Below are 10,662 nucleotides of genomic sequence, written 5' to 3'. Positions count from 1 at the left end.
GTCTTCCAGTATTTGCTGCAAAATTATAGATGGCTACAGAGCTAGCTGTTGTTATAGTATTGAATTTAAAGTTTATACATGCATGTGAAATCGTCCCTTTTACCAATAATATTTAGGACTTTTCATATTATAAAGTCTTAAATGCATGCATAGTTAAAGTGATTAGCAAACATAACTTTCTCTTGTTGCTTGAACTGGATATTGTTGGAACTCTGAAGCCTATTTGTTTATGTGGACAAAGAAAAATAAAAGTGTGGTTGGACCAAGATGGATAGATGCTGATGTATCTCAATTAAAAAATGCTGAAACACAATATTTAATTATACTCAATTTGTGTTCAGTACTACATTTTAATTTTGTTCTCAGATTAATTGATTTATATGTAATAGTATTTTATCAGTGCAGTTACTAAAGATGGTTCCAGAACTATGCATGCAAAGTCAAGGAAAAGTAATTAAAATGATTTAGCCTTTTTGTTTTATTTTGTCCATTTCTCCAGGTCTTGCTTCTTACCTTAATTTCCTCCGGCCTCATGCATTTGGCTTTCATCTCTGAGTCTTATAAGCTTTCACGGATTTTGTTCCTATAGTTAAAGTCCAAGTCAATTTCATTTTGTCCCTTCCGAGTAGAAGATGCTTGGGCCCTTGCATGATGACTGACTTTGAAATTTCTGTTTTTCCAAAATCTTTTTAATCTAAGATGTTAACTATTTTGGTAAACATTTTTCATGTGATGCTGGTGGTTAATTAAATTTCCATGCATTTTAATTTGCTAACAAATATATTACTATCTTAATTATTAAACATATAAAGGTATCTGGCGTGCTTTGCAACTCTGAAACATGCGTACTTCTGAGTCATACCCGTTATAAATACTTTTCGGTGTAGGTATACATTAGATAAGCCTAGCTACTTAATTTTTTTCCTCAAAAAGTAGTTAAACAACTTGGATATGACTCTAATAACTAATAAGATTAGGTGTGACTTGAGGCTTGGCTAAGTACGGTGCATGTTAAGCACAAGCTAAATAATTTTATCCCCAAAATGGCAGTTTTTTAGTCTTTTATTTGTTAGACGTAAGATATCCTGGGCTGAGAATTGGAGACTAATTTTTTATATTGAGATTTATTTAAGAGATAGTTTTTTAACATACTTAACAATACCACATGCTTAAAGAGCATACTTATCCATCAACCACATTATACCATATAAGTTGGAAAAGTTTTTTAGTTAGATTGAGAATTTCCCCCTTTTCTCTTAATTTTCTGATTTACTTTTTCTAGTCTCCAGCCCATTCATCTTTAATCTTTATTTGTAGAACAACAGTTTGTGGAAAAAAATATATTATAAAGGACTTGAATGTTGAAATCATTTGGCATTACTTTGAAGTGTATATAACTCTTTGTTGGATAATTAACTGCAGCCCATAATAACAATCGACATTAACATAGAATTGAACTGGCATGGGATGTGGAGACTTGATAGCCGATATCAGATATCAGACTTTGAGTGTTGGTGGTATACTACTATAAGTATATGTGGATTAAAGTTAAAAATATTATGTTCGTATTTTACTTCAATTTTAATGGATTAAAGTAAAATGAAAATAAAAACAATAATTATGATCAGGAATGCATTTTTTTTTCCTTTTTATGCTATGATCTGAACTTCAATTCGTAATCTGAAGGACACCAGAGATATAGATAAATATAAAAAGGGATAAACAAGTACCTATATGGTCATCTATCTTCCCATACCTATCTAACTCTGCCAGATACCTAGCAACAATATAATAAACGGGTAATATATATTATTGACGTACAATCAATTATTTGAACGCCCAATAAAATTAACTCCATAGTGTAAACTTGCCCACAGGATGGAATCTCACCAAAATGATTTTGCTTAACCAAAAAGTGATCATACCAGATTATTTACTATGTTACTGTTAGATTTGATAAGAATCTAGTTAGTACTAAAGAAATCTAAAGGTTTATCCCTTTTGTTTGAATTTAATTTATTATTGGGGCAATGTTTGTATTGGTTAAAGGAATAGTGAAGATTAAATCCAATAAATAATCTCACCAGCTATTTTCAACTTTCAATTGCGGCAATTCCAATGTACAACATATTTTCTCCAATAAACGAATAAACAAATTTCAATATTGCTTCAAGTACAGTACATTTTTTTACCTAAAGGAAGAAGATAAGCATGGGTTTTTTGTTTTTTTTTTCAACAAACAAAAAGATCTTGCTTCATAGTACTATCCTATATTTACATTATACAAATCCATATATATATTCACTTGCAAATTAATCTATTAGTAGATTAATTAGTACTACCATTTTGATTTAGGCAAATTAGCAACCTAAATCAGAGAGGACAATCACCAGCATCATCTCTCTCTCTCCCCTTAGTTTGGTTACCTCAAAACATCATTGAAAGAGCAAAAGTTCCACAAAATCTCAAACAACCATTAGTGGAGATAGTGGTGACAAAGGAGGCACACTAAAGATTGTTCCCATAACATCAGTGTCCCAAAAGCCTTTCCAACATGATGGAGTCAAAGGGCACTCTTCTTTCTTCACATGCTTATTACTATTACTATTGTTGTTAAACTCACTTTTCTCATAGTTGTTCTTCCTTTCACTCTCTTCCTCTCTTTCTCTCTTCACACCAACCTTGATGACGATGCTGCTGCTTGAAACTGATGATGATGATGATGATGACTCTTCTTTAGACTGATCTGATCCAATCTCCAAAGGGAAGTTCAATATGGCTTTGCTCCCTCTCATCTTGAAAGCAGCTTTGTCATAAGCCTTAGCAGCTTCTATGGCTGTGTCAAAGGTTCCAAGCCACACCCTTGAGCCTTTTCTATTAGGGTCACGGATTTCTGCAGCATACTTCCCCCATGGCCTTCTTCTAACCCCTCTATAGTGCTTGTCGTCTTTGGTATTGTTGGTTTCATCTGAAGAAAAAGAAGAAGAAGAAACTTGGTTGTTGTTATACATGGTTGTAGCTATTGTTGTTGTTGTTGCTGTTGTTTGTGACATAGCTGTTGCAAGACCAGAGGTTATGGAAGGGATTGTGATGTTTTTCAAGGAGGGTTTGCGGTTGCTTAGATTTGATGAGGACCTTGGAGGCTTGGAGAAAGATGTGATTTGAGGCATTTGAAGGTTATTATTGGTATGGTTCATTGGCATGTTGTTGTCATTCTTGCTCATATCTTGAAATTGAAATTGAAATGGAACTTCTTGGGGTACAAGGTAATCAGTGATAAAAATATCAGATTGTGAAATTGAACTTTGCATTTTTGGTTGTGGAATTGAGACTCAATTGGGACTTCTAAGATGTTTGAGGTGCAAACAGTGAAATTGGGTTCAAAGCTTTGAATGCTTTTCTAATTCAAGGTGAGAGATAATTAAGGGACTGAACTTCTTAGATGGTTGCTAAAGTTAGGAAAGTTGAGAATTTGGAATTGGTTGAGTGGAAAATGGGGAGTGATGAGGTGCATATAAATATGAAGATAAGTATCAAAGAATTAAAAAGGTGGGTTTCTAGAGGGGTTCCAAGATGGTAAGAGGAAGCATCGTTTTGTTACTATCAATAATCGGTGTTAGAAGAAATGTCACGTCTTTTATTTTTTGTCGTTTTAGAATTTTTCTAATGTCAACTTGACTTGTTTTGTTTGTAAGGGACCCCATTACTTGCACGAAATGACCCTTCGAGGGTACTTCCTTGCACTGGCTTTAAACTTTAAGGTTTATTTAAATTCAAGTTGAGGGTTTTGGTGTATTTGTGAAAGTATTTCGAGTTATATGTTCTATGTATCAGTGTGCGTGTCAATTGTCCAGAGTTTCTGTTTCTAACGTGCAAAAGAAATAATATAAAGAAATATATACATCATCCTGATAACTATTGTTTTAAAATTATTATATAATTAAAAACATTCAATGTATTTTACTAAATTCATAAGTTGTATATGTAAGAAAAAAATTGTAAATTGCTTGAAAGTGTGTTCAATATAATTTTTATAAATGTGGGTTCATATTTTGTTGAAAATTATTTTTTATTTTGTCGTTGAAAATTGTAAATGTGCATTGAAGTTTTAGTATACGAAGCAACAAAAAAAATCATAAAATGATCAAATTCAATGGAAAGCATAAAATGTCAAAAATCGAAAAGAAAAAAAAAAAGCAATGGACAAGATTGAAATTTGAATGTAAGATTGAAAATTGATATAATTTAGTCTAATTTAAACTAAACATTTTTTTTCATTGATCATAGTATTGTACTAGCCTTCACTTGAAAATAATATTAATCTTCGCACACACAAAATTTAAGTGAGTATTTCTCTTCCATCACAACTTGTTTCATATCCAAGATTATGATTTAAACCTTAAACTTAACCACTTGATTAAGAAACATGAACCCTCATTACTTATAAAATAAATGTACCAATATAATCTTATACCAGTATAAGTAATTTTTTTTTTAATAAACAAAAGACATGACATCACAAACACAATAGAAGTAAAAGGTCCCAATCATGTTGGCGTCTGAAACACTATCTATCGTCTCCCATCACTCTTGAAGAAATATGTTTATTTTACATGAAAAAAAATGATTTAAATAAGTAAATATGGTTTGAGTTACTTATTAGTTCTTATAAAATAAGATAGTTTTTGTGTTGATTCTCTCTCTCTCTCTCTCTCTCTCTATATATATATATATATATATGTAAACTCGGATTTTAAGTCTTTGATGTCAGGTGTTTATTGTCAATTGTCCATTTATGCAATTATTTTGCATTATATATATTTTTAAAAAGATTTTGCATTATATTTTCAATGTATTTGTGCGTGTGCTTGTCAACTGCCAAGAGCTCTGGATTCGAACGCAAAAGAAATATATCATGAAATACTATACATTATCCTGATAATGATTTTTTAACTATAGTATTAATTGGTATGAAGTTCTTTCCTCCGAAAGCATTTCGAATCCTGCATCATTTGCTTAAAAAATACACGTTGATATCACTTCTGTCAATGTTATTGGTTGATAATGGTTGTTTTGAAATTATTATAAAACATTTAATGAATTTTATTTCTTGTTTGTCTTTGAAAATTATAAATGTGCATGTAATATTTAGTATGAAAAAGAAATAAAGTTTCATAAACTGATGAAATTCAACTACAGTGCAAAATGACAAAAACTGAATAATAATAATAATAATAATAATAATAATAATAATAATAATAATAATAATAATAATAATAATAATAATAATAATAATAATAATAATAATAATAATAATTTATTATAAAGAAAATAATCTCACTTGATGTCATATTTTTTCTAGACAATTTTATCCTCAACTATTATAAATTGAAAATTGATATAATTTAGTCTAATGTAAACTAAACATGTACTGATTAAAAAAAAAAAAACTAAACTTATATGCCGTTGTATAATCTTATCCTTATAACTTATATAAGTTATCAGTAAAAAAAAATAATTGTTCAAGTAAATATTAGTTCTTGTATATAAAGAACAAGAAAATCGAGATTTAATAGTAATTCTTATTTTAATCACTATTGGAAGCGCCATCAATCCTTTTACTTTTACTGAACCATTTTTCCTCTACCCATCTTCAAAAAAAGAACAGCTACGAGCAAATAGACAAAACGTTATTCTTTCTCGAAGACTATGCTCATGTTTGTTCTGATGTTAGAAAAGCAATTTTCACCAGATGAAAAACACATTTTGAATGCCAACTCAAAGCTCTAACGGTAGTATGTGTTATAGAAGTTACTTGTGGAACTCTCAATAAAGTTGCTTCAAGTTTAAAAGATATATTCAGGAATTCTTAAATTCATTGCAATATTAAAAATAATTTTGTATGTGTATTTTACATTTAAATATTTATAATTTATTCAGAAATTTTGGATATTATAGATTTTGATAATATCGGATTAAAACTGATAATTTATACATTGGCATCCATCATAAGTTGAAAGATGGGTAACGGGAAACCCCAGACCAAATTTAAATCTTATTCACACAAATATCCACATAAAACGTTTTTTTTTTCTTTCTTAAACACATAAAACTGATTTTGTTACTTGAGGCATGGCTTATATAAACCTTGTAATTAAAAAAATAAAATAGAAAAGGAAATGAAAAGTAGTGAATGAGACCTGTCATGAACATAATTTTTGTATCAATAAATCATAAGTTGAAATATCGATAACATTGCATGTTTGATTTCCGATTGAAATTATTACAACTAACTTCAATACAGATCCAACGAATAAAAGGTAAATGAAAACAAAAACAGAGATTTTGATTATTTGAAGGAATTACTTTTGCCTCGGATTCCAAAGATGCTCAAGGAAATAGGGATAGCAGAACATAGGAATAATCATGTCAATGCAATTAAAGTTGCTAAACAATTTCCTCAGTTTGAAGCCCGAAGGAAGAAAATCTTATCCATGAAAAAAATTATGGTGACGAACATAACAGTACCCCAGAATAGGAAAAATGTAAAAATTGAAACCCCGCAAGACATTGACAGCAATCTGTACCTTGTGAGGGGAAAAAACAAAAACAAAAAATCCTCACTATTTGCCATCAATTTCTTAAATTAAGAGGGTAAAAATGAATTTAGTTTATCTTTTGGGATCTGAATTCTGCCTTTGGTATTGCTCAAGAATAATATTACAGTCATTCATGGTCCGAGCATCTAGAAGACCATGATTGTACAATTTGACCATAAATATTCTCCAACACCTGCCAAAATAACGAATTTTATAATTATTTTCAGATTTGTATACATAAATAATTAAGACAAACATGAATCAATGTCGTAAGGACACATGTTAAGGAAGTAATAAGGAAAAGTATTTTATTGATGTGTAAAAATGCACATCCTAGGATTTTTAAATGTGCTCCCATATGATTTCCAATAAAAACTTCCCTCTTTTGATTCCTTAACCAATGCTCTTAGGATAATGGTTAGTCAAACCCAATAAATAAATAAATAGAATGTGATTGACATTTTAGTATCTTACTATGAAGTAACAAGAAGTGATATTACTGTACAATAAACTATAGATACAACATTATATCAAGTTATTAAACACAGGGAAATTAACAAAAGACAATAACAGATGTTTTCCTTTACAACACACGCATCTTTGCAGTTATGAATCATACATTAGTGCTAATAGCACAAGGTAAATGTCAACAATCTAGATTGCTACTTGTATTAGTCTAAAAACAAACTTCAATAATTTAAGCATTAGCACCACAAACACTTGACTAGAGACAACACAGTCTCTTCCCTTTATGAAAATCTTCTTTTCTAAAGACTAGGCTATGAAGTATCAACATAAAGAATATCAAAAACTAGTCATTCCTCCAAATAGTCCTGAATTTCGAACATTTCCACTACATGCATGCATCCATGCTGATATATGTAGCCAAATCATGATTGACTACACATTGTTTTGTTTGCTATAGAAGACTAATGAATATCATCAGCTAAGTTAAAAATGTGTCTTGATTAATTACAAAAACATCAACACAAGAAGACGAGAAACAAGAAATCAGTAAATTTCAAACATGAGAGGAGAAACACAAGAGAGGAGCTAGTTACCCTGCCAGTGAGGGAGATTGAACAAACTCAGGTGCATGCAATTTTGAGAAAGCCTCACATGCCCATGAAATGTGACCATCTGCAATCACACTGCGACAAGAAGAAAATAATTGAAAAAAGAAAGTTGAAATATATTCAGCATGTCAGCTTAAGCTCAAAGGCACATTCTGCATAAAATATAACTGTTATTAATTATGGAAGTCAACAATGATGCAGCAAATAGAATGGCTTGGGCAGAAAAGAAGGATTTACCGATGCTTCCGAACAAATGAGTTCCACATATGCATTAAACTCTTCTCATCCTTGCTCACGTCAACAAAATTTTCAAGCATCTGCAAGGTATCAATGCCAGTCAATGATTGTTCACATGCTATAGTAAAAGCTGCAACAGATATTTCATAATCCAAGGTCATGCCTCAACCTAAACCTATGCTAAAAATCCAATGCAATGAATCAAGTTTATTTTTCATGATTGAAAAATGTAAAAATGATGAGATCTCCAAATGAGGTCTAAAACTTGGTTGAAACATCCAATTAAACTGTACATGGAGTAAATGATTCAATATGGCTATTTTGGATGAGAAATATAGTGTAAATAGGAAACTCCTTGGGATAGTAATTATTTAATTGTAATGCATCCAAAGTAAAGGGTATTTGTCTCTATTTAAACATTGTATTAACATGAACAGAGATATACGATCAGATAGTGTATTTCAATCATGTAAAGGGTATCTGTCTCATCTATTTTTTCCCCTTTACCTCCGCTCAAATCTATATCTATATTGTACTACAAAATGGTATCAAACCAGTGTCATACACCTTGAACCGTAGCTTCTTTTAACCATTGAATTGTGAATCAGACGGTTTAAAAAAAATACCTAGCTAAAACTCTCAGTATTTGAATTCTTTTATTTCATAAAATTAGAAATGAGTTTAGAGAGAGAAAGTAGAGAGAGAGACTGTGGGTGGGAGAGGGTTAGGAATAGAAGAGAGAGGAGAGAGAGAGCTAGAGAGAGAACGACGGAGGGTCCTGGTCTGAACATTGATCGGAAATGGGAAGGACATCAACACAGCTATCAGCGAGCTAACTGGAGAGAGCACAAGGACGTAACCTCGTTCTATTTCACTAGGTTCCCTAAAGACACAACGGAAAAAGATTTGTGGTACCATTTGAAGCAGGTAGGAGATGTGAGGGAGAATTTCATCTCTCCGAAACGAAACAGAAATGGAAGGAGATACGGGTTTGTAAGGTTCAAAGGGGTGGAAGATGTTCATCAGGTGGAAAAGAAGTTGGACAGTATGGTATTTGGAGGGCTAAAGATGTATGTCAACACCCCTAAATTTGGAAGAACACATCGTGTAAACTCACAATCAGTTGTTAGGGGGAGAATGGAGGGCCAACATCATACAGAGGGGACTAGAGACATGTACCTGGGAATGAAGCAAGCAGCAAATGTGAAGTTCCCGCAAGGGTCATATGCAGAGGCAGTAAGGAGGCATACCCCAAGAACAGAGCAGAGGAGGACCCAAGCTAAGGAGAACAGCAGGTGTTGCATATCGACGCCATCAGTGAGCCTAGAAATACCGGCGACAGGGAAGCAATGGCTCAAAGGGGCTTGGGTAGGGAGATTGAAAAATCTGGCCCTGTTTGACAGTTTAGAGGATGAAATGCTGTGGGACATAGAAGAAACCATATCTCCAAGATACATTGGGGATGATATGGTTTTACTCCTCGATCTCACCGAAAGAAAAGCTCAGAAAGTGATGGAGGAAGAAGATGCAGGATGGAGCGACCTGTTCTACTCATTAGAAAAATGGACACCACAGCTGCGTCCCGGTTATCGACTGACATGGGTTCAGTGCTGGGGAATACCACTGATAGCGTGGGACACGCAGCATATTAAACAGATAGTGTCTTCCATCGGTGACATGGTGGACGTAGACGACGATGTGGAGGAGCTAAGGAAGTTGGACAGGGCAAGAATATTAATTAAAACACCGTGGAAGCCGTTCATACAACATACTGTCAATGTACAGATTCGAGGAGAATTATACGTGGTACACATAGTGGAGGAAAGTGGGAAAGCTTGCGCCAACTGCCAGCGCAGGAGATGCAACGGCCAAAGCTCATCTGAGGAGATTCAATCGGAGGAAAGTGATGCTGGAACGCTTCTCGGAGATGTCCCGCCACCATGGTGGAACAAACCGCGACTGCTGGACAGGACGGGTGTCTGCAGCGAACCCAGCGAGGACGCACCGAAGTCGGGGGAAGGGAAGGACAAAGAAAGCTTGCCTGAGGCGAAGGGACCATGTAGGTCGACGGGAGCAAGCCTACCGAGACTCGTCGAGGTGCAAGGCGGCACAACGAGGAAGGAGCTTGCGAAGTCACAGACACGGCGGGATGACACCATGCAGGACCCTCCGGAATACCAAACAGGTAACGCCGACGAAGAACAGGTGCCTACGGGGCATGGGATGGCGGAAAATCAGGTGGACGGCGGCGGCCCGGTCTCGGACGGAGTGGATTCAGTGCAAGGGCTTGGTGGGTTGTGCTTCGGACCGGATCCAGCAGGTAAAGCCATTGACCGCTGGATACTAGGCCTTGCTGACACTGTGCAACCCTCTGCTGCAGAGGTTCAGATGCAACGTTGGGGGGAAGGGGCGACAACAAAATCCGCCATGCACCAAATTGGGGAAATTTTTTATTATGGGAGATGTGCTTCTGATGAAATCAGAGAGAGCAATCACGAAAGTGGAAAAATGGAGGCAAAGATGAACGTTGAAGAGCTCGGCAGTTTTAAATATGGGAGACAAAAGGCACGTGACAAGGAGGTGGAAAGCCTAGTGGACTTGGGCTGTGATATTTACACCCCCCCAAAAACATTTGCTCCCCAAAAAGCAAGCCCAAAAGGCCACACACCATGCCCAAATAACTCCTGGCTGGTGTATTCCCGAAAAGGTGGGGGCAAAAAGAAATTAGCCCAGAAATGTGAGGCTCTCTT

General features: G+C 34.3%; 2 protein-coding genes across 5 annotated transcripts in view; both read right to left on the bottom strand.

Moving 5' to 3' along the window:
- Nucleotides 1-2,075: 2,075 nt before the first annotated feature.
- Nucleotides 2,076-3,514, bottom strand: LOC114371944 (ethylene-responsive transcription factor ERF105-like). Its single transcript, XM_028329280.1, has one exon. It carries the CDS (start codon nucleotides 3,309-3,311, stop codon nucleotides 2,466-2,468), a length of 846 nt encoding a protein of 281 aa, XP_028185081.1. The 5' UTR covers nucleotides 3,312-3,514; the 3' UTR covers nucleotides 2,076-2,465.
- Nucleotides 3,515-6,244: 2,730 nt separating this feature from the next.
- LOC114370493 (polycomb group protein EMBRYONIC FLOWER 2-like) overlaps nucleotides 6,245-10,662 on the bottom strand; it is a 41,207-nt gene continuing 36,789 nt past the window's right edge. For all 4 annotated transcript variants that reach the window (XM_028327853.1, XM_028327852.1, XM_028327855.1 and 1 more), the window contains 3 exons: nucleotides 7,913-7,992; nucleotides 7,661-7,750; nucleotides 6,245-6,792 (listed from right to left, as the gene is read on the bottom strand). In XM_028327853.1, coding sequence (XP_028183654.1) covers nucleotides 6,672-6,792; nucleotides 7,661-7,750; nucleotides 7,913-7,992 — 291 coding nt within the window. In that variant the 3' untranslated portion in view covers nucleotides 6,245-6,671. The remainder of the gene's footprint in view (nucleotides 6,793-7,660; nucleotides 7,751-7,912; nucleotides 7,993-10,662) is intronic.

Source organism: Glycine soja, chromosome 10 (genome assembly GCF_004193775.1).
Source record: "Glycine soja cultivar W05 chromosome 10, ASM419377v2, whole genome shotgun sequence".
In the NCBI taxonomy this organism is placed as follows: Eukaryota; Viridiplantae; Streptophyta; class Magnoliopsida; order Fabales; family Fabaceae; genus Glycine; species Glycine soja.
The sequence above is the reverse complement of the archived record's forward strand: the minus strand, read 5'-3'. Positions and strand labels throughout refer to the sequence as shown.

Excerpts from the sequence above, each read along its gene's own strand:
- LOC114371944 (XM_028329280.1), bottom strand. The coding sequence starts at position 3,311 with ATGCAAAGTTCAATTTCACAATCTGATATTTTTATCACTGATTACCTT.